This window comes from Oncorhynchus mykiss, chromosome 5 (genome assembly GCF_057628025.1).
Source record: "Oncorhynchus mykiss isolate SJ-2025 chromosome 5, ASM5762802v1, whole genome shotgun sequence".
Taxonomy (NCBI): Eukaryota; Metazoa; Chordata; class Actinopteri; order Salmoniformes; family Salmonidae; genus Oncorhynchus; species Oncorhynchus mykiss.
The window spans coordinates 61,226,754-61,251,567 of record NC_143026.1 but is presented as its reverse complement, the minus strand read 5'-3'; the positions used below and the strand labels follow the sequence as shown (position 1 = coordinate 61,251,567).

The window sequence follows — 24,814 nt, the reverse complement described above, 5'->3', positions numbered from 1 at the left end:
ATTTCCGCTCCATTGGCCTCCAGCTTTACCTTTGACCTGGGTACGTCCGTTAGGAAACTAATTTAGAGGGGTAAAAGGACCCAAAACAAAAATTGTTTGTCAGATAGGAAGGCCTGTGTTTAGTTTGGGAACATGGCTAACAATGTGGGCCAGACGCACACAGATTATGTTCTGATCTAGCCTCTGAAACAGCATTACAATGGAAAATAAGTGGTGCTTTATCAAGAAAAGACAAACAATTTATTTAAAAATAGGAGTAATCATGTATATTCGTCATGTCTAGTATCGAGAAGGCACACTAAAACAAACACGTGTACAACAACATATAACAAATAATACAGAAAACATTTCACTTTCCATTGGTAGAAATACAACATTACTTCAAATAATGTATATTTTGTGGGCTAATGTAAAATGTATGAAGCAGAAATTGGTCCGTATTTAATTCTCCAACATTGGGTCCAACGCTAGTAAGTGTGTCATGAGCACAAGCTCTGAGACTTAAACCTGAGAACTGTTGTGATTGGAAAGAATGGCATCTTTGACATTTAAAAACTAAGCCATCTCAACTATTCTGGGACTTCAATTTTCTAGTCCTGCGAGCGTTCACTTAATACAACTCCCCCAGATGTAGGAGGATGAAGTCAAATGGAGACCACATCTTCAAATAAAATGGGAGGGAATAACACATTTTTTATTTTTTTTTGAAAACAATCTTCATCAAGTGCATACCGATTACCCTAATGTTCCTTTGGAAAGGTCCTTATCGCGATTGCCGAGATTGCTTATCTCTCCCTTTCCTCTCTTTGGCAGAATTGCTACAGTACAGACCAGAGAGGTTTCTGTGACAGAGAAGAGAGCGAGAGAGACAGCAGATCCTGGAGAACACAGCGCTCATTACAACTCTCTGCTGCAGCTCCTCACAGGTATACACTGTCACTGAGAATACTAAATGAGGCCACAGCGCAGTCTCCTAGACAGGCTCAGCCATACAAAAAAACACACAGATTGGCCTAGAAAAGAAAATAAACATCCATTATGTGCAGGGTAGTACTATATAACAAACTAAACAACAATCTAAATGGTTCATTAAAAAACAACTTCACTCCCAAATAGGACGTGCACCAAGCAAAGATTTGATCTCAATCCCATTAAATGGAGGCTGGGGTGTTGGAATGGATTAGCTGTAGGTAGGCTATTATTGGCCTGGAGTGGGGGAATAATTAATAGAATAATGGAAGGTACAATCCGGTATTGTTTTAGTCTCTGCTCTAATCCATAATACTATGTTACGTGACGAAACAGCCTGGGCCTCACCAACAAAGGCAACCTACTTCCCTTTCCCATATCCTCCAGTCATTAACATGACTGTATATGGAGTCAGTCTCGGCTGCGCAGAAATCAAAGTGTTTGCTGGGTAGGGGTTTCGGTTCAGCTCAGATGAAGTTAAAGAGCTGACGAGTCAGCAGCTCGGTGACAATTAGGTTGCACAGCACAATCAACTTCCTCCATGTTTATAGCCCCCATGACCCAAATTATACACTCTTTGGTGTGATTGTAATAAAAACAGGTAATTAGGGCCAAAGCAGGCAAAAGGTATTTTGATCCAAACAAAGTGTAGACTTACTTAGGATATGGAGTGTAAATGCTGAAACTGGGTTATTGGTCTGTTACGTGAATTATTGCAAAACAATTAGTGCCGTTTTAACCTCAAGTGGCACTCCTGTCTAACAACAGAGTCCCTTATGGTTTGTCCTGAAGTAGGTTAACATCTACCATTGTTCTCTTCACTCTAAAAGCATTTCAGCCCATTCAATTGACTACTCGTACATATGATCTTATAGGCTGTGGTTGGAAGACCTTCCAGGGGGCAGACAACCATTGGAGAGAAAAAGACAGTTCCAAGGCATTGGTGAAGTCCTATGACTGGAAATGATTGACAAAAGCTTGTAATATACATTCACTGAAGAGGTCCATGTTGTTCCTTTAAATAAAGAGGCGTAGAAGAAACTTTGGACTAACTAGCCTTGGAACATCCTTCAGTGTTGTACAGTAATGTCGGAGGGGCAAAATGTCAAATGTCCACTATGCATAATGTTTGTCTATAAAATAAAATAAAAAAGCCAAGGCGGCAACCATGTGGTGAATGTCACACCACCAGGTAAGGCCTCAAAGGTCAAAGGGAAGGGGTCAAAAGGTCCTGTGTGGGGGGGGGTTAAAGGTTGCCCTCGTCCAGCATCTTATTGACACCATCGCAAATCCTCTGCAGGTGGTTGCGGTACACCTCAGAGGGGCCGTAGAGAGCTGCCAGGAAGTCACAGTCTGCGAATTGGTTGAACACGTGGTTGACCCGCAAGTGGCTCTTGGCTGTTAGGTGGCGGTTGATGGCCTGGTGCAGCAGCTCACGGCACTCATTCAGGATGGCGCTCATCACACGCCGGTCGAATGTGAACTCGATCTGGTGGAAGCTGACAGCTGTCATGGCCAGTGTGTGGACCTTCTTCCTGGAAAGGAGACGGTGGCCATTGTTGTTATGCATGATGGCTTAGGTACAGTAGATGGCAAAGGACATCCCATTTCTCAGAGGGCCACAGTTTTTTTTTTCTCAGCCTAACACAATTGTTTTCATTAGGGCTGGAATAAAAACCTGTGCAAATTACAGCCCTCAACAACCAGGGTTGGCAACCCCAATCAAAGACTATTATACTCCTATTAAAAGATGCACTCCAGGATCTTAAGCATAACAAATGTGTAACATAGTACACAACTGGATGACTTAGTACACAATTTGATGATGTAGTACACAAAACAAAAACAGGGACCCCTTTCGCCTCATGAGCACCACTGGCTGAAATTATGCAACAGTTTGAGAGTTTATCTACAGCCATAATTACTAAATACATCAATCATAAATCAACCTGAAGCCCTCGACCAGCACCAGTTCCTCCCCGCTGAATTGGTTGTTGCGGTAGAGGACACCCAGCTTCACCACCATCTTGATGAGGTTCTTGATGATCTTCTGGGCCTCCTTGCGGTTGCGTGTGTACTCCTTGGTGACTCGGTAGAGCTCGTCCAGCACCTCGCTGCTGGTGTCATCAATGAACAGGTTGGCCACGCTCTTGGTGGCCATCTTGCTCATCAGCTTCTTCTGGGCCTGAAGGGCCAGGCTCTTAGTACTGAAGGAGTCCATGATGACGTCTGGAGAGAGAGTGAGAGAGAGGAGGTCATACAGATGGACACTCACTAGGTGACCCAGGTTTATTCGGCCAAAGCAATGTCGCAAAAAAACTCATCTTTGCGACATGTGTAATGGAGAATTTTCCAAAGATGGACATTTTTATCTGTTCGACTAAGGTGGATTTTTCTTGTCAAACATTCTTTATTGCGAAAATAATGATGGAAAGTGTCATGTATAATAATTGGCGAATAATTTTGAAGGTACGCGGGTGTCATCACGTAACTAGAAAAGCTCCACTCCCACATTTCATTCTAAATGCCTAAATCTGGTTTTCCCACTATAGCAATTATGTTTTTTTTGCAGGACAAGGATGGTCCCGACTTTCAAGAATGCCTGAATTGATTCGCCTTACTTTTATGGTTGGCTGGCAAGCTTCACCATCCAATTATTTCAGATCTACAGGAGTGCAAGTATGACCATGTCACGGACTGCGGCGATTCGTTGGCACATGATAATTATTAGAATATGGCAAATATTATTCCATTATTGCATTCTATCCATGCTGGCTTTCGCGGGCTACCTGAGACATGAAACAGATAGGTGGGATGGCATTCAGGCTGTCGACAATTTATTATTGCGCAATTTGCCTAAATTAGTAATGAAACACTTCAACCACTTACATTTTTATTCTACACTGTAGATTTTTAGAGAAAAGGTGTATTTTTTTTCTTTCGGTGTGACATCATGTCCAGCTGTTTTTTAATCGACACAAGATAGTTAAAAGGAAATTGTCACATCTATTTTCAATGCCAACTTTTTAAATGTCTACAAAAAACAAAAAAAATCACTGGACAAGTTAATGGAAACATACTGAAACCTGATGGTGGATTTTCTTCACTTTGAATTACATACTTAGAGGAAATAACAGATGTTTATCTGGGATGCATTCATGACAAGATATGGGAAACATCTTTGCCTTTTGCATTTTTGGCGCCAGCAGATGATCCAAAATAAAAAAAAATTAAAGAAGAGGAAACAAAGGAAACAGACAATGAACAACTGTTTTATGCAAATGTTCACATCTAATTATTTCCTTTTCTCATCTGGATGAAGAAGCATTGAAGAGTCTTGCTATGGGTGTGCACTACTAGCATCCATTCCGATAACTATGATGTCATGGGACATGAACAACCAGTCCCTACAAAAGCTAGGCTAATCACAGAGATACCAGTGACATGATACAATAATGACATAATCAGATAAATTATTTGACCGTATTAGTGATTTAAATACTTGGATGGCTCACTACTTCCTCCAGCTAACTCAAGACAAGACAGTGGTACTTATTGTTGGAGCCAAAGCACAGAGAGAGAATCTGGCCGCACATTTTAATTCTTTGGCAATAAAGATAAAACACAGGTTTAAAAAAACCTAGGTGTCATTTTAGATTCTGAACTCCATTTCGAATCACACATTAGGAATGTGACCAAAATAGCTTTTACCACCTGAGGAACATTGATTATGTGTGGCCGTTTCTCTCTCAGGCTGGTACACAGAGGAACACATATCCATGCTTTTATTACAAGCAGGCTTGACTACTGTAATGCTCTCCTGTCTGATCTACCCAAGAAAGATATTGGTCAACTGAAAAACATACAGAATGCTGCAGCGCAGCTACTGACCAAGACCTGATGGAGAGCACACATTACACCGGTTTTAAAAGCTCTGCACTGGCTGAATTTTAAGATTCTTCGATTCATTTTTAAATCAATCCACGATTGTGCACCCCAATACATGTCAGACATGCTTTTAAGTTATGTACCCAGTAGGTCCCTCAGGTCCTCTGGCACTGGCCTTTTAATTATCCCAAAGCCTAGGACCAAGAGGCATAAAGAGGCAGCCTTTAGTTATTATGCCCTCAGCCTCTGGAATAGCCTGCCAGAGAATCTGAGGGGGGACGAAACTTTGGACATATTTAAAAGAGATGCTACAACAACGTTTTAGCTTTGCTTTTCCTCAGGGTGCTTTTTTATTCTCAGTTTTTATTGTTATTTTTTTGTTTTTTATCCTTGTATGTTTGTTGTGTAGTAAAACATTTATTTAAAACAAATATATATATATTCTGTGAAGTGCATTGTGTTGCATCCATGTCTGAAATGTGCAATATACATACAGCTTGATTTGAAGTTCTGCAAAGCAGCCAATGATAGGGCTGTCTCTGACTACTGGCTGAATACACATTTAGAACACAACATAGTTTTGTGTGTGAGGATTGCAAAGGGAACAACTGAATGCATTCAACCGAAATGTATCTTCTGCATTTAACCAAACCCCTCTGAATCAGAGAGGTGCAGTGGGCTGCCTTAATCAACGTCATCGGCACCCGGGGAGTAGTTGCTGTTGTGGGCAGAACAGCATGTTTTTTTTTTCACCTTGTCACCTCAGGGATTCGAACCAGCAACCTTTCAGTTACCGGCCCAACGCTCTTAACTGCTAGGCTACCTGCTGCTACCTGCTATAATGTATGCATATTTGTGTAGAGACTAGCTCCGAGCTCTCTCTGTGTGTGTGTGTGTGTGTGTGTGTGTGTGTGTGTGTGTGTGTGTGTGTGTGTGTGTGTGTGTGTGTGTGTGTGTGTTACCTGCCAAATGACAATGACTCAGAGGAACATTGTGGCAGCTCATAAACAATGGGTCAGGAGGCCACAGGCTTTCACATCTTCTGCATTTCCTCGGCCAGATGAGCCCGGGCCCCAAACATTACAGCAGCAGCGCCGCAACAACAGGAACAACAGGTTCAGGTTCAGCCTGCCTCAGCCCCTAATGAAGTAGGATGAGGTTAACCCTGGGTTGGCGCCCCCGCTTGGGTTGTGCCGTGGCGGAGATCTTTGTGGGCTATATTCGGCCTTGTCTCAGGATGGTAAGTTCGTGGTTGAAGATATCCCTCTAGTGGTGTGGGGGCTGTGCTTTGGCAAAGTGGGTGGGGTTATATCCTGCCTGTTTGGCCCTGTCCGGGGATATCATCGGATGGGGCCACAGTGTCTCTGACCCCTCCTGTCTCAGCCTCCGGTATTTATGCTGCAGTAGTTTGTGTGTCAGGGGGCTAGGGTCAGTTTGTTATATCTGGAGTATTTCTCCTGTCTTATCCGGTGTCCTGTGTGAATTTAAGTATGCTCTCTCTAATTCTCTCTTTCTTTCTCTCTCTTAGAGGACATGAGCCCTAGGACCATGCCACAGGACTACCTGGCATGATGACTCCTGGGCGTGCTGCTGCTCCAGTTTCAACTGTTCTGTTATTATTATTTGACTATGCTGCTCATTTATGAACTTTTGAACATCTTGGCCATGTTCTGTTATAATCTCCACCCGGCACAGCCAGAAGAGGACTGGCCACCCCTCGTAGCCTGGTTCCTCTCTAGGTTTTTTCCTAGGTTTAGGCCTTTCTAGGCAGTTTTTCCTAGCCACCGTGCTTCTACACCTGCATTGCTTGCTGTTTGGGGTTTTAGGCTGGGTTTCTGTACAGCACTTTGAGATATCAGCTGATGTACGAAGGGCTATATAAATATTTGATTTGAGATACAGCTCTAAAGTCAGGGTCTCATTTGATGGTTATAAGTTATGGAAGGTAAGCGGAGCCTAGATCTGTGCCTCTCTCTAGCATGCCACACGTCAGTATTTATTAGTATCACCTCTAATATAGGTCAGTATCCTAGCAATCTTTCCCCCCTCCAAGATGAAAACAACGTCAAACATGTATTAAAATCCTAAAATGTGATCGGATACTAATCCGAGTGCTCATATTCATGAACAGCAATATTTGCAATGTCTTATTTAAGCAATAAGGCCTGAGGGGGTGTGGTATTTGGCCAATATAGCACTGGTAAGGGCTGTTATTATGCACGACGCAACGCAGAGTGCCTGGACACAACCCTTAGCCGTAGTATATTGGCCAGATACCACAAACCCTGAGGTACCTTATTGCTACTATAAACTGGTTACCAACGTAATTAGAGCAGTAAAAATAAATGTTTTGGCATACCCCTGGTATACGGTCTGATAAACCACGGCTGTCAGCGAATCAGCATTCAGGGCTCAAACCACCCAGTTTATAATACTGTATAGCAGCTGACTGACTGCAGAATGAAATGTGCCTGCTATGTGACTTCTCCATCTTTTCAAGAATAACATTGGGTCTCCTTTGAGAGTGTCAGCGGGAGGCTTTTTCTTCCAAGGGAGTACCCATGTTACAAACCCGACAAGCTCTCCCTGCAACACTTGTCAGAGAGAGGGACACTCTGCCCCACTCTGCCCCCCATCAGTGGATGTAAAAACCGCCACTTTGCCTACCACATTCAATCACAATGTGTCAATGAGAATCTAAACAGGGATGCTTTGTGGTTAGTGACTGTACATCTCAAGACACACAAAGAAAATCTAGAAGTTCACGTCTCTCTCTGCTGGAATGATGAAAAAACATTGTTTTATTAAAAAAAGACACCTTTCAGAGCCTGGAGAGTGATTTTCAGGTGGCTCATTAAATGTCTCTCCCGTCAGAGAGAGAAGAACGGTCATGTTCTGATGACTAATACCTTAATGAAGTAGGTATAAAAAATATATATACAAAAAAATAAAAAATAAAAGCCTGTATTTGTCTTCCACCGCAGTCATTCCAAACACTTAACTTCAGATGTGATGGATACTCAGGAGCATCTGAAGTTTTATTCAAAGCAAAAAGAATGACCACAAATTCTTCCCAGTGCTGGCAATCAGAAATGCAGGGAGATCCTCTCGCTCTCTTGATGTCTCGCTTTTTCATGAGATGGAAGGCTTCATGAAAGGATCCTCTTGGGACAAGTGTTTAGAATGATGAAACGATTTTCTATCAAGTATTCCTGTCTTGGAACTGTGCAGTGTGAGTTATGGCCAAATATAAGCTGTTGTGTGAACCGGGCCCAGACAGAGAAAGCTTGGCCAAGCTTGACTCCCATCTCAGCACTATTTATACAGGCAATGCTTTAATGGATTCAAAACAGAACAAGATATGACAGCGACAACATTACTGTGTGTTCAGGCAAAATATACACCACCAACAACAGCGCAATTAATACTGGTTTGTGGGAGCTGGGTAGGCACTCTGGAATGAGAGACAAAATGATGCTGGCTAATCAATTGGATTTACAGTTTATCCAGAGAGAGCTTAAACCAGTTTAAAAAACAACAACCAAGACCTTAGTCAAAGCAGAACAGGCAGGCAAACATGTAGGCTAAAAAGGCACACATAACTCATAGAAATGAAACACTACCCAGACCTCTTTGGCAGCCAGGCAGTGTGCCCAGAAACACTCACCCTTCTGCAGGTGAAAAGTGTTCTCCACAGGCTCCATGCTGGGTGTGGTGAGAGGCTCAGAGAGGGTCTGTGGCGATTGGAGGGCCAGGCATGTGGCCCAAGCTCTGAACGTCTGTCTACCTACTGGTCAACCAGTCTAAAGTAGCGGTGCGTGGAGGGAAAAAAAGAAATCCCCGGGGAAGACATATCACAACCTGTGTGATAATTGTGTCATTTGCTCTATAACCTGTTCATTCATATTCCTTGCCACTGTGATATATAGGCCTAAAGCAGAGACAATAAGACACAGTGGCAGAATAAATTCAACCACACTTTTGTTTTATCACAAAACCAGATATCAACCCCTGTCCAGTGAAGTCCACAAAGCATATTGCATGTACAGTAACAGACAGTTACATGACCCACAGCAAGGTCAAGCAAGATAATGTTTCCGAACACTAAACAACTATTGATTTAGAACCACAGAGTTACCGCAAGTCGCAAAGAAAACAGTACCTGCCTCCACTATTCCAGCACCATTTCAACATAATCTCTGCTTAGTCTACTACAGTGACAACTAAAAGATACCAAAAACGATTTAGTCCAATCAACGTAAGCTAAATATGTGGCTGTCCATGGTTCTGATTTCTGTGTGTGTGTGTGTGTGTGTGTGCGCGCACGTTCATGCAAGAAGAAAAACATGTTTACTCACCCTACTTGTAGAGAAACACCAATGTCATCCTCTCTTTCATGTTGAGAAAACAGTCTATCACTCTGTCATACAGTACACACTTTCATATTTTGTTATTCTAGGCTACCAGGCTAAGATGCTTGCTCGCTAGACTAACTTCCATTCATAGGCAACGTTAACTAGTTAACATTAGCCTTCTACATCTAGCTACTGTACATATTGAACTTCCCTCCTTTCAGGCTAGAAGCACAACAATGTATGAATTAATAGTTGGATCAGAATATCCATTATAGTTATTGGCCAGCACAGGTCCAAAAACCACAAGTCCAAATCACTATCTCCATCCATGCTTATTGAGGAAAAGGTCAATTTTAGCTGGTTTCCCTTGACACTTTTTTTGGGTGCACCAAGACCACTCACAGTTGAGCTTGTGCAGTTTAGCTCAACGCTGCTTGGCTCATTTCTATGCTCGCTGGCTTCCTTTGCCTTCAATGGTACGGGCGGCAACAACGTCATACTCATTTGGACCAGACAGCATCAGATATTTGGCCTACACGGAGACAGAGGGGGCGCTATTTTTCGCTCGCTCGGATTCTTTCTCCTGTGAGATACATTCAGCCTCTTGCGAATTGAAAGAAAATAATAAAACACAATGACAAAAAATAAATAAAATAAAAATAATTTATACTTTTTGGGGGGGAAGCCTGGCATCCATGAATACACCTCACTGCCTGTCAGTCAGGCTAGTATGATCAGATGTCAGATGAGAGAGCCCCAGTGATTGGATACACCCCGAACTCCCTGTCCTGCCCACTCAGCCTCAGGCTCCACCCCCCTTCTAAACCCAAGGACAAATTATACTAATCCCCACCCATTCTCAAGGCTGCTACCCCCAACTCAAAACTAGATTGGCTGGCAGAAAACCTGTGTAGAAGTTTCCATGAAACTACTTTTTAAAAAATCCAGGTGGAATAAAATCAGCAGGTCTGGAAATATTGTATCTACATTACTTCAAACAAGGGTTTATATTATTCTGGAGTGAATAATATGTTTTAGCCTACATACATAACATGAATTCAAAATAAGGGAAAGGGGGGGAGGGGGAAATCCACATAGACTTTTTCAGTACTGTAACGAGTCTCAGGAACTTAGATTTACAGAAATGTATGATATCCCCCTTATCTACAATAAGAGACAATGCACAAGAGCGATTCCACGCTGGCACGGCCCAAATTTTTGTTGGGCTCTCTCTGATTGAATTTATGTGAGAATTGCCAGAACAGTGGGAGGAAGGATGCTTAACATTTGTATTACAAAATCATGAAAGTGGCCATTTTAGACCTTTTTTTAGACCTACAGTGAGTGGGGTCTAAAAAGTGGAGCAAAAATTAATATATGAAATAATTCAAATACTAAGCCATATTCTATGCTCAAAAAAATTGGGGAATTGTATTATTTTAAACTAATACAATTGCTCAGAGAAAGAAATGTTTAACAAGTAAGATGTTTTTCTTCCTCAAAAAGATACACCCTTGTTTTCAATACCTCACCATACGAGGATAGTGGCACTGAGCCTTTTTCTAACCATTTTTTTTTTATTTAAGATTGGCAAACCATAATTTTCGGACTCAAATGTCTACATGGAAGACCCTACGATCTGTGAATCGTACAGATAACATCTTGGTGTCTTTATAGTGTGCTCTAAAATATAGAGTATGGCTATATTCTGAAATATTTAAAAAGTACCCTTTGTGATTGAGCTTATTTTAGACATTTTATGGACAACGTACTCTTCAAACATCAAATTTCCAGGTTGGGCTCTCTGCTACTTTTGATGAAATTATCAATTTTTGTACATACAAATTGACATTATTGGTGATTACACAAATCAAAGCCCTCCAAATAACCAGCAAAGGGAGTTCACTATGAAGCCATTTTCCCCATTTACTGTGTTGGTGGTGCTCATAAAATGTATCAAAAATTGTAAAAGTAGCAGAGAGCACTCACTGGAAATTGTATATATGGTGCGTTCGGAAAGTATTCAGACCCCTTCACCTTTCGTTATAGCCTTATTCTAAAATGTATTAAATTGTATTTTACACTACACACAATACCCCATAATGACAAAGAAAAAACAGGTTTAGAATTTTTTGCAAATGTATTCTAAATAAAGAACTGATACATCACATTTACATAAGTATTCAGACCCTCAGTACTTTGTTGAAGCACCTTTGGCAGCGATTACAGTCTCAAGTTTTCTTGGGTATAAACTACAAGCTTGGCACACCTGTATATGGGGAGTTTCTCCCATTCTTCTCTGCAGATCCTCTTAAGCTCTGTCAGGTTGGATAGGGAGTGTCGCTGCACAGTTACTTCCAGGTCTCTCCAGAGATGTTCGATCTGGTTCAAGTCCGGGCTCTGGCTGGGCCACTCTGGCTGGGACATTCACAGACCTCTCCCGAAGCCACTCCTGCATTGTCTTGGCTGTGTGCTTAGGGTCGTTGTCCTGTTGGAAGGTGAACCGTCACCCCAGTCTGAGCGCTCTGGAGCAGGTTTTCATCAAGGATCTCTCTGTATTTTGCTCCGTTCATCTTTCCCTCAATCCTGACTAGTCTCCCAGTCCCTGCCACTGAAGAACATCCCCACAGTAGGATGCTGACACCACCATGGTATTGGCCAGGAGATAAGCGGTGCCTAGTTTCCTCCAGACGTGACGCTTGGCATTCAGGCCAAAGAGTTCAATCTTGCTTTCATCACACCAGAGAATCTTGTTTCTCATGGTCTGTGAATCTTTAGGTGCCTTTTGGCAAACTCCAAGGGGGCTGTCATGTGCCTTTTACTGAGGAGTGACTTCCATTTAGCCACTCTACCATAAAGGCCTGATTGGTGGAGTGCTGCAGAGATGGGAGAACTTTCCAGAAGAACAACCATCTCCACAGAGGAACTCTGGAGCTCTGTCAGAGTGACCATCGGGTTCTTGTTCACCTCCCTGACCAAGGCCCTTCTCCCCCAATTGCTCAGTTTGGCCGGGCGGCCAGCTCTAGGAAGAGTCTTGTTGGTTCCAAACTGCTTCCATTTAAGATTGATGCAGGCCACTGTGTTCTTGGGGACCTTCAATGCTGCAGACATTTTTTGGTACCCTTCCCCAGATCTGTGCCTCGACACAATCCTGTCTCGGAGCTCTATGGACAAATCCTTTAACTTCATGGCTTGGTTTTTGCTCTGACATACACTGTCAGCCTTTCCAAATCGTGTCCAATCAATTTAATTAATTTACCACAGGCAGACTCCAATCAAGTTTTAGAAACATCAAGGATGATCAATGGAGACAGGATGCAACTGAGCTCAATTTCAAGTCTCACAGGAAAGGGTCTTAATACTTATGTAAATAAGGTATATGTTTTTTTTATTTTTTTATTTAAAACTTTTAACACATTTGCAAAAATGCCTAAAAACCTGTTGTCGCATTGTCATTATGGGTATTGTGTGTAGATTGATGAGGGGCAAAAATGATTGAATCCACTTTAGAATGAGGCCGCAACTTAACAAAATGTGGAAAAAGTGAAGGTCTCTGAATACTTTGAATGCACTGTATTTGTAGAGTATATTGTTTAAAAAAAAGTTTTTAAATTAACTAAATCAAAAGGGGTACTTTTGACATATTAACAAATTAATCTACTAAATTGTATTTCAGAATTTAGCGACACTAAGGGGGTTTTCACATATGAAATGCAGTACCCTGGTGGGGTTTCCTAGAGCATTATTAGCAAAACGCACATTATACATGACGTTAGCTAGCTAGCTTGTTTACAACGGAGAAAAATGTTCCACGCGATTAGGGCTGCTGCGTCACAATACCTGGTATTTTGGTCCTGGATCTTGGACCCACTACTCACGCAGGTCCAGGATTAATTTCAGCCAGAGTTCACATGATTTATAGCGCTCTCAGGGTGCCAAACACTACAGGATCCAGATCATAAGGGGATATGTGAAAGCACCCTTGGTGTTTTCTGTATCATATACGGTTAATAGGTCATTGGGTCTGTACAGGTCTAAAAACTTCCTAAAATTACAATGTCATGGTTCTCAAAAATGGTTTGTGTTACAAATTTAAAAAGCATATCAAACGTCTTTCCTCCCAATGAAGTTTCTATGTGAGAATTGCTAGAACAATCTGAGATAGCCTGAAAATATTTTGGGTATGCTGGCATGGAATCGCCCAAAATGGTCTTGTAAGATGTAGTTGTGATTTGTGTAGAGTCTGAACTGATCACCTCACAATCAGCTATTCACATGAAACATTTCCACTGTCTGGTAATGAATTAGGATTACTGGCTGCTGCATATGTATCTTTCGTCAAGGTTTTCTCTGTCTGCTCTTGAGGTGTTGCATAAAAGTGGAGGTGCAGTTTTGTATGGCTGTATGTGTGCATGCGTACATGGTTGTGCAGGTATATATAGTGTTTGAGTGGGTTTATTTGGTGTGTGTGTGTGTGTAGTATGTACCTCGGTGTGTTTCAAATTTTAATGTCACATGCACAAGTACAGTGAAATAGCTTTGCGAGTGTGCGCGTGTGCCGTCGCTCTCTCATCCTCCCACACTGTGTCAGGGGTTGTGCACGGTGCCTAATAGGGAGACGGTGCGCCTTCACTCACAAACCATCCTTTTTTTATTGTCTTCTCAGATCTAAAAGAGCCTGCTGCTGTTTAATAATGAATATGGCTTCATAAAATGTATCACAGATTAATAATTGATACATCCAATTTAAAAAATAGACCAGGGTAAGAAGTTTGCCGTGATGCCACAGGTGAACCAGGAACAGGGCTGAGGGGCCAAACTCAAACAACATCAGGGACAAATGGTGGACAATAATATATGAAGAATGTGAATGAATAAGGTGGGCAACCAGGAAATGAAATGTGCAGGTGTGATGCAGCAGTGATATCCATGTCATAGATAAGTCCGTAAAGGTTGAAAGTAAATACAAGCCAAAACCTGGGTAAGACAATAGCCTCATAGATAAAGGTAGATGACTTCTAGATGAACAACTCGCCTGTCGCGCTCACACAAAGTCATGTGAACATTAAGACATTCCCACTCTTAATATGTTAGAATCTGTAGGACCAAGGGACATTATTGTATATTTGGATTTTTAAAAAATATATAGATATTTTAATAGTGTGTTCTATTGTAACATTGTAATGATGTTGATTGTTTTTTGCCCAGGGACTACAGGTGAAAATTAGCTCTCTAGCTAAATCTGGTGCAATGGCATGTTTTAATGACCTTTTTATATAACCAGGTAAGTCAGTTAAGAACAAATTCTCATTTACAATGACGGCCTACCACGGCCAAACCCGGACGACGCTGGGACAATTGTGCGCTGCTCGTTGCACCCTGACAAATCAACAGAAATAAAAAATAAAAAGAGAAACAATGTCCCAAATCTATGTAATTTTTCTCTAGTCTGTCATATATGGTTTACTTTCTAGGTAGGATAAGGGAGGATTCACTGCCCTTCCAAGGGAATGTGGACCTATTGTTTTAAGTTTCCTAGGTAACAGCTGAAGCTGCCTGGCCAACTGAACTTTGCAGTCTTGTAATCAGGTGAAACATCTCTGTGCTGCTCTTGTCAAGGAGTTCCATCGCCACAGGAATAATCATACATTTCTAGCAGTGCTTGAGTGGCAGAAATCATGACAAACAGGTTCAACATCAATTCATGTTAAGGAAATTAAGCTGAGGACATGACCAAAGTAGACCTCAGTTCTCAGTTGGCTGAGCAACCAAACTTTAGCAGTAACTGACCTACTTGGTTGTCAGCCATAGCCAGCAAGGGTAGCAACGAACATACAGTACATACACAGTGGGGTAGCAACAATAAATAATTTCTGGTTAAAGCTGCAAAAGGCAACTCATTCCAGGCCGCAATTCATGCAAACGTTCATATTCTCCTTTTACTAGTGAGATGAACATAGTTAGTGTTGTATGATAAATTGTACTACCTGCCAGAAGATACACAGAGAGGGCATTCATACACATACTTCAAAGAGAATGAATGGCTTGCGCAGGAAAGAATATTTGGAGCATGTCAATTCAGCATAGTTTACCTCAAAACTATGGGAGTTGAATTATGTTTATATAGGCTTACTATGTGATAGGGGAGTTTGAAAATTCAATAAAGAAATATGATAAACACTAAGCTACACCATTCATCACGACTGTTAAAATATATATATATTTGTAAGTTAATTTCATATTGTAAAGCTGTCTTTCAAAACTCATACTGTATATTAATATTAATCAAACAAAGGAAATAAAAATCGAATTCTAAATCTATACATTCCACAATATCGTATATTAATGATTGAAAATCTAATGATATTACACCCCTATTCAGGTTGTGTGCTAGCTGGGCACCCCTTCCTTGACCCAATTCTTCCACCTCCCCCACCCCTCCATTGTATAGTTTCAAAGGACTACATAGCAAACAATACTGCGTGTTTCTCAAAGACTTAAATCTTTATCATTCAGTAAAATACCATTAATTTACCTTTCCTTCAAATCAAACCGGATGCGGGGCGTGAGTCAAAACACCGCGGAGCACACTGCTACAATTTGACAATTTAATCTAGGATTAATCTCGAGTCTTCATCATGGCAATCCATAGCAAGTCAATGTACAGCTCCATGAATCGGACCTTCGTCTTTCCTCGAGAAAAAGGATCTTCTCAGTCGATTTAATGTAAATGTATGTTGTATTAGGTGCTATTGTGTAAATAATTTAGTGTTTTCTTCTCTCCCTGTTGTAACCCGACTCCTACTCACAAAAAGTTTCAAACTTGAAGGACTTCGAAAGTTCAAGATTGATGGTATTATGGACCAATGGAAGAGCCTAGTAAGATTGGCCAAACCAGTCACACTGTGGGAAAAGCCATTTATAGAGTCAACATTCCGTATCCCCCTCCCCATTCTGTTTCCAGTAATTATCCTCATCTTTCTCCGAAATCCAAGGTTGAGAATTTCCCAAATAAAATGGCATTAAGGGAACAATGAGCAGGAACTATGGGGAGTTGGTTAATGTTATAAACAAAAAGTCCAGTGGACTACACAATTATTTAATCATAACTCATGAAGATGAATATTTGACCTCATTAAAGGAAAATATTGCCTCAGTAGCTGAGTTGGGTAACTTTATTAATCACAAACGGATTCATGTAGAACACACACACAGAGAGAGAGAGAGAGAGAGAGAGATTGTTAAACCAGACATTAGGTGTTTAACAGCAGATGTTTTCTGGAAAGGACAGCACAGTTTTTCCCCTGGTCTATGAAGTGATGGGTTTAGCAGGAATTCCAGAGGTTATGTTGTTCATTGTGAATAGCATGTTTTAAACAATCAACAAGCCCTTTTTTTCTGTTATGGACCTGATAAAAATGAATATAAATATCTCATAAACATTCAAACCACATTAAATAGGGCTATTTCAAACATATATTGTAGGTTACATGCATATTCTTAATCTTATTTATAGAATATCGCCACATTCATATAGTTAGTTCATAGGCTACTCTGCAATCCAGTCATCCATAATATTATTGATTTTTATGCTTATTGTCATCCTTATCACAGCATTCCTGCATCCGCGTGGTGCATTGGGTTGTGTTAATTCGATGGCAAGCTTGTTCAGGAGCGCCATTTAGTGGAGTGTTTGGATATTGTCACTTTCTAACAATGACAAACTGCACCAAACATTGATACACTGTAGGTCATCTTTGAGCCACACTATAACCATTGAGATACACACTCTATTCAATTGTCATGTATCCTACATAGAAACACCCATAGAAAGGTGACCGAATAATGATTCAACTTGATTACATACATGTCCTCTGTGATTACTTGGCAAAAGACAAAAAAACATGTTTTAGTGTATACAGAAACCAATAGACACACATGAGCATGAGATATGTAATTTTAAGATACGTAATTTACATAAATAAACTAATGTCATCAAATTTGGTAAAAAGACAACATTTCAACTGCATTTCCCATGCGCCTCAGCAATGCCGTGCTCAAGACCCCTTGGAACTCGGAAACTTGGAAATTTCCGACTTGGAAACTCATTGTGGAAAAATGAGGTTCCCACTTGGAAAGTATCAGAATCAACCAATGTATATATGAACGGACAAATCCATAGATCACGTGACACCATTCATTCCAATGTGAAGGCTCTTGCCACAGATTTCCAACTCGGGAACTCTGCAGGCCTCTTTCTAGAGCTCCGACTTTCCGACCTGAAGATCACTGATGTCATGATTTGAACTCGTATTTTCAGAGTTCCCAGTTGTCTTCAACGCACCATAAATCGCGCATTGAAGCCAAATAAAGTTGGTCAAGTGACGTTGCAGGCTAGCTCAGTGATGCCCCTCTCATTGAGTAATACCGTTTTCAAAAACAATTGGGACATCAAAAAAATACGAGGTCAAATCATTACATCAGTGATCTTCAGGTCGGAAATTCGGAGCTCTATAAAGAGGCCAGAGTTCCCTAGTTGGAATTCCGAATTGAATGACCGTTCAATTCAATTTTCCCTTTTTTTCCTTTGATTCCAGTTGTTTTGAACGCAGTATTACTCAAGTTGAAGGCCAGCCGGGGTGGTGCAGGCTTCCAGTAGCAACTAAACTGTCCTTCAAATCAAATGTTATTTGTCAGAGATAAAAGTAACAAATAATTAAAGAGCAGCAGTAAATAACAATAGCGAGAGTACTGTATACACAGGGGGTACATGGTGTCAATGTAAATGAGGTAATATGTACATGTAGGTAGAGTTATTAAAGTGACTATGCATAGATAATAACAGAGGGGGGAGGGGGGGTGCAAATAGTCTGGGTAGCCATTTGATTAGATGTTCAGGAGTCTTATGGCTTGGGAGTAGAAGCTGTTTAAAAGCCTCTTGGACCGAGACTTGGCGCTTGCTGTGCGGTAGCAGAGAGAACAGTCTATGACTAGGGTGGTATAGAGGTCCTGAATGGCAGGAAGCTTGGCCCCTGTGATGTACTGGGCCGTACGCACTACCCTCTGTAGTGCTTTGCGGTCGGAGACCGAGCAGTTGCCATACCAGGCAGTGTTGCAACCCGTCAGCATGCTCTCGATGGTGCAGCTGTAAAACCTTTTGAGGATCTGAGGACCCATGCCAAATCTTTTCAGTCTCCTGAGGGGGAATAGGTTTTGTCGTGCCCTCTTCATGACTGTTGTGGTGTGCTTGGACCCTGTTAGTTTGTTGGTGATGTGGATGCCAAGGACTTGAAGCTCTCAACCTGCTCCACTACAGCCCCGTCAATGAGAATGGGGACGTGCTCGGTCTTCCATTTCCTGTAGGCCACAATCATCTCCTTTGTCTTGATCATCTTGAGGGAGAGGTTGTTGTCCTTGCATCACACGGTCAGGTCTCTGACATCCTCCCCATAGGCTGTCTCATTGTTGTCGGTGATCAGGCCTACAACTGTTGTGTCATCTGCAAACTTAATGATGGTGTTGGAGTCGTGCCTGGCCATGCAGTCATGAGTGAACAGGGAGTACTGAGCTGACCTGTTTAAAGGTCTTACTCACATCGACTGAGGAGAGCTTGATCATACAGTTGTCCGGAACAGCTGATGCTCTCATAAATGTTTCAGCGTTTCTTGCCTCGAAGCGAGCAAGTTATTTAGCTCGTCTGGTAGGCTCATGTCACTGGGCAGCTCTCGGCTGTGCTTCCCTTTGTAGTCTGTAATAGTTTACCCTGCCACATCAGATGAGTGCCGGAGCCGGTGTAGTATGATTGGATCTTAGTCCTGTATTGACTCTTTGCCTGTTTGATGGTTCGTCAAACCGCATAGCGGGATTTCTTATAAGCTTCCGGGTTAGATTCCTGCTCCTTGAAAGCGGCAGCTCTACCCTTTAGATCAGTGCGAATGTTGCCTGTATTCCATGGTTTCTGGTTGGGGTATGTACATAGTCACTATGGGGACGACGTCATTGATGCACTTATTGATGAAGCAAGTGACTGATGGGGTGTACTCCTCAATGCCATTGGAAGAATCCTGGAACATTTTCCAGTCTGTGCTAGCAAAACAGTCCTGTAGTTTAGCATCTGCTTCATCTGACCACTTTTTTATAGACCGAATCACTGGTGCTTCCTGCTTTAATTTTTGCTTGTAAGCAGTAATCAGGAAGATAGAGTTATGGTCAGATTTGTCAAGTGGAGGGTGAGCTTTGTACTCGTCTCTGTATGTGGAGTAAAGGTGGTCTATAGTTTTTCCCCTCTGTTTTCACATTTAACATGCTGATAGAAATGAGGTAAAACTGATTACGTTTCCCTGCAGCAGTAAAGGACATGCATCTGGTGGGTTAGAAGCAATTATTTGTACGATGATTTTCGTTATCCCCTGGAATAGGAAGCTCTATGCAAAAATAGTATGCACATTTTAACTCAGGGGTCTGAGTTTCCGAGCAGTGTTGCCAACTTAACGACTTTGTCCCTATATTTAGAGAGTATTCAGACCCCTCGAGACACATTTTCAAAAAAGCAACTTGCGCCTAATCTAGCTACTTTTTCTGGTTTTATTGGAGACTTTTGGAGACTCTGACATGAAAGCACGTATCGTTCTTATTCTTCTCAACGAGCAGTGGGTGCCGCCGTGGGCCCCACCTCAGTCCCAAAGTACTCACAGGCGGCCCAGTCCTCGCGCAGCAATCCCTCCCAGCTGCAGTCAGAGCAGGAGATGTTCACCCCTCCTCGTCCAGACTGCAAATGAATCGTGCATGCGGGAAGCCGCTGCTGGCTGATCCCGCCCTGACTTACATAAAAAAACAATTAACCTGAATTAGGGCCAGACTAGTTACCATAATTTTCTCACATTGCCATTGACAATTTTTTCTATTGTCTCTTTTTGGTCCATTCAGATTGTTAATGGAGATTGTATACAAAAAATGTAAAAAATGTTATGGTTAAAAATGTTCATGTTTTACTGTGACTTGTTGTAGGCTCCTAAGTGGACCATAAGGTTAAAAACCAAACCAAATTAAGAAAACTAAACAAAAAAATATATATAGATATAAAATAAAAAATGAACTAACTCCGCCAGAGTGTCTCTTTTGGGTCACTTTTGCCAGTCCCAAGCCTGGATAAAGGAGGAGAGTTGGAATTGTGACATTAAAAAAAACAAGAATCGACAGAATAAAGTTCATTTGTAGTTCTAAATATATTTAGGGTATTTTTTACTCACCTTTTGTCTCTCCCACGATGTTATTCCTCTCTCCTACAGCGTACATCACAATTTCATGCATATGGCAAATTATGCAAATTAGGCGATGACGTCTTTTCGCGACTTTTAGGACAGCCAATAGCTACTTTCCTTACTGAGGAGTTGGCAACACTGTTTCCGAGTTGTCTTGAACGTGTGTGATGACGCGTCGGTGCTACGTGTCTAGGAAGTAATCCAGTCAACATGGCGACGCAACAAGGAGATGTTGATGAACTCTTCGACGTGAAAAATGCTTATTACATTGGCAGTTATCAACAATGTATCAATGAAGCTCAGAAGGTTAAGGTGATAAATCTGCTGACAAACCGTTTGTGCAACATGGCTAATAGCTAGTCTTTCTGTAGTCTCGATGTAATACGTTTGAACTAGCTAGCTAATCAGCTAACGTTAGTACTAGCTGCTAACGTTAACATCTCTGTTATAAAAGCAATTCAGTGAATTAATAGATGATGTTAAATCAAAAACATCACCTACTTGCTATTTTCCTCTTTACAGCCAACAACACCTGAGAAGGAGGTTGAGAGAGACATGTTTCTGTACAGAGCCTATATTGCCCAGGTAACTTCATAATTGCACAGATGGCGATATATTTATTAGAACGTCAAATTACGTGAGTGTAACCTTAGTGTCACTGTGCAATAAATTACTATATTGTTTTTATTGTCTAATCTTGAACTATAACTTTATCATCGGAAATGCCTCCATTTTAAGTGCCATTAAGACACTGCCTGTCAGTATTGTATCAGTTGTCATCTGTATAATTTCAGAGGAAGTATGCTGTGGTGATGGATGACATCAAGGCCAGCTCCTCACCAGAACTCCAGGCTGTCAAGATGTTTGCTGAGTATCGCGCCAACGAGGGCAAAAGGTTTTATTCCATGAAACAGTCAATATAACAACCCACCTGTGTAATTAATGTGAAAGGCTTTTTGTCGGCTCCTTTGGTGGTTTAGAAATATTGCTATTTTTTTTTGCTTGTGCAGGGATGCCATTGTGGCTGAACTTGACAAGAAAATGAGCAAGAATGTAGATGTGGCCAACACAACCTTCCTGCTCATGGCTGCGTCCATTTACTACCATGAGATGAACTCGGATGCTGCCTTGAGGACCCTGCACCAGGGAGAAAGTCTGGAGTGGTAAGGACGATCACAGGATACTATTCACGTTTGTAGCCCCTGTTATTATGTGTTATGCGATACGTGAATGTCCCTCTTTTTTTTTCAGCATGGCAATGACCATTCAGGTGCTGCTGAGTTTAGACCGTGTTGATTTGGCAAGGTATGTCCACTTGACACACACCATCTGATTAAGTAACTTTTAAGTAAATTTAGTTATTAAAGGATTCAGCAAATTGAGCATATGATTCAGTGTTGTTCATATATGGTGTTATTTACTTATTTTGACACGAAGGAAAGAGCTGAAGAAGATGCAGGAGCAGGACGAGGATGCCACACTGACCCAACTGTCCACGGCCTGGGTCAACATCGCTGTTGTGAGTGTCAGCCCATAGCGAAGATCCCTACATGCTATAATACAACATTGGAGCGAGCGGGCCTCATTGCCCCTCACCTGAAAGAAATGGGCTTTTGACAGAGCACCACTCTCAATGGAAAAGTAGTCATCAATTTAGGACTGAAGTCCACTCAATTTCTGTCTTCTGATCAACAGAAGAAAAAAAGGACTTGACTTTCCCTTTTTTTTCAGGGAGGAGAGAAGCTGCAGGATGCTTACTACATCTTCCAGGAGATGTCGGATAAGTACTCCCCCACTTTGCTTCTGCTGAATGGCCAGGCTGCCTGCCATATGGCCCAGAACAAGTGGGAGGAGGCAGAGGGGGTTCTCCAGGAGGCACTAGACAAGGTCATTATTTACCTCGCATGCATTCTTATCTTAATCAACTGTAGACATATTTCAGAGATTAATTTGTAGATGTGTAGAGGGGTGTTTTAATATAGATGAACACTATTTGATAGCATAACATTATAGGGTGTTACAGTGAATACATTTTAATAGTACAATTTGAATTAGTTAAACCAATAAGTGGTGTCTGTCTTATCCAACCATATCAATACAAGTTTAGTGTCTTCAAGCAAAATACTTGCAATTTTAGCAATTGACCAGTAGGTGATAGAAATACACTAGTAATGCAGTTGTATTCATATTTCAGAAAATGTGCTGGAACATGTATGAATGAAGCGGGATAACGAGCGAGGTTATACAGTGCACCGAGACATTTCTATGAGGAAAAAGAGGGTGTTTTCCAACCTCTTATAGAGTCTGTTTTTCCCCTAACAGGACAGCAGCCACCCTGAGACTTTGATCAACCTGATTGTGCTGACCCAGCACTTAGGCAAAGCTCCTGAGGTGAGACTTTGCATCAGTTTTGCCACAAATACTGAGAAATATTTGTCGGACATTATCAAAGCTTTGGAATGACAAAAGAGGGTTTATTCAATTTGTAGATATCTTGCACATTAGTGTCCTTCTCCTTGAATAGCAATAAACTTCAAAGACAAAGTTCTAGGGATAAAGTCGCTCCCCCCCCGCCACCCCTCCCCCAAAAATATGCTTGTGCCAGATTGAGGTGACAGTGAGTAAATAATCAATAGAATCTTGACTATCTACAGAATGGTTCCTTCAATGGGGGTCAAAGTAATCACTGATTACCCATCAAGGTTATTTAGCTCGCCTGAGGTGTATATAGATAAGACCTTGTTCTAATGATTTATGATCAATGTTTTTATAGGCATGAATTTCCTTAGCATCAATCTGTTTTGTATTTGTTTGCAGGTAACCAACAGGTATCTCTCTCAACTGAAAGATGCCCATAGAGCTCACCCCTTCCTTAAAGACTACCTGACCAAGGTACGTTGATTACATTTTCCCTTACACAGTTCTACTTCATCTTGAAACAATGCATTCTTCCTTGTTACAGCTGTTGGTCAACCTTAGCTTTCTTGGAAGTAAATGAAATTATCTGATTGGTGAGCACTGCAGCATATCTAGTCTAAGCATTTAAAACTAGTTTTGACTTTAATTTCATAGACTTCACTACACATAATTATCCATTAAAAAAAGTGTATATCAACATTGAAAAGTCAAGTTGTATCATTTGTTAGACCAGTTTATTTCTGTCCACAACAGTGTCGCTAGTTAAACATTTTCTACCGTGTGTTAAATGCTTCTCCTTTTTTACCTCAGGAGAATGAATTTGACAGACTGACGATGCAGTATGCTCCCACTGCAACTGCTTGAGACAATGGAGACATCTGTTTGGACCCCAAAACATTATTAATACTGGACACACAACTGATTTCTCCATATCTTTTTGTCTATCAATATGGGAAACGCTAAACTGTATAGATTAAAATTGACATGAATGTTTAGAAATTTGAATAATAAAAATATTGAATAATAATATTACTGTACACATATTTTCTTTATACTCACACGTACAGGTATTTGTAGTACATGAAATGTCCCTTCTGATAATGTCTCTTTTGATGTTTGTAACATCTGCATTTCTCTCATTGAGAAATGCTTCCTGTCACTCTGTTTCCTTTTAGCATTCCTCTAAAATGTACAATAAATGTTTTATGACCCGGTTTACACCCAGTGTGAGTTTTTTGGGGGTATCTGTACTTTACTATTTATTTTTTTGACAACTTTTACTTCACTACATTCCTGAAGAAAATGATGTACTTTCTACTCCATGTATTTTCCCTGACACCCAAAAGTACTCGTTACATTTTGAATGCTTAGTAGGACAGGAAAATGGTCTAATCCACACACTTATCAAGTGAACATTCCTGGCCATCCCTGCGGACTCACTAAACACAATAAGGAAATGGTGCTGTATGATAAGGAATTTGAAATGATTTATACTTTCGATTCTTAAGTATATTTTAACCCAAATACTTTTAGACTTTAACTCAAGTAGGATTTTACTGGGTGACATTTACTTGAGTCATTTTCTATTAAGGTATCTTTACTTTTACCACTGGTGTTAGTGTGAAACCAGTGGTGGAGGGTACACACAGTTTATCAATATTTTTTAATTTATCATTCTATTGAAATTCATGGATTATGGCCCGACGAGACCACGCTAGAGGTAGACAATGTTTCCTCCTTTATGTGTTTGAAACTATACATTTTGTAAATGAGTGGTGCCATTAAATTCATGAAAATCCTGCAAGGTTGCAGTGCTTGGTTCTTGACAGACTCAAACCGGTGTGTCTGGCACCCTACTGCCATACCCCGTTCAAAAGCACTTAATTATTTTGTCCATTCACCCTCAGAATAGCACATACACAA

The 24,814-nt window shown here is 41.1% G+C and overlaps 2 protein-coding genes across 2 annotated transcripts; one reads left to right on the top strand and one right to left on the bottom strand.

Annotated features, from left to right (window-relative positions):
* Positions 1–211: 211 nt before the first annotated feature.
* LOC110524190 (tumor necrosis factor alpha-induced protein 8-like protein 1) lies at positions 212–16,117 on the bottom strand. The gene is made up of 3 exons (XM_021603606.3): positions 15,748–16,117; positions 2,919–3,198; positions 212–2,504 (listed from the first exon to the last, which is right to left on the bottom strand). Exons 2-3 carry the CDS (start codon positions 3,188–3,190, stop codon positions 2,216–2,218), a joined length of 561 nt encoding a protein of 186 aa, XP_021459281.2. The 5' UTR covers positions 3,191–3,198; positions 15,748–16,117; the 3' UTR covers positions 212–2,215.
* Positions 16,118–20,559: 4,442 nt separating this feature from the next.
* On the top strand, positions 20,560–24,105 carry cope (COPI coat complex subunit epsilon). Its single transcript, XM_021603603.3, has 10 exons — positions 20,560–20,785; positions 20,996–21,058; positions 21,268–21,368; positions 21,484–21,636; positions 21,725–21,778; positions 21,911–21,992; positions 22,205–22,360; positions 22,796–22,864; positions 23,291–23,365; positions 23,702–24,105. The coding sequence occupies exons 1-10, from the start codon at positions 20,684–20,686 to the stop codon at positions 23,753–23,755; spliced, it is 909 nt and encodes a 302-aa protein (XP_021459278.1). The 5' UTR covers positions 20,560–20,683; the 3' UTR covers positions 23,756–24,105.
* The last annotated feature ends 709 nt before the right edge of the window (positions 24,106–24,814 follow it).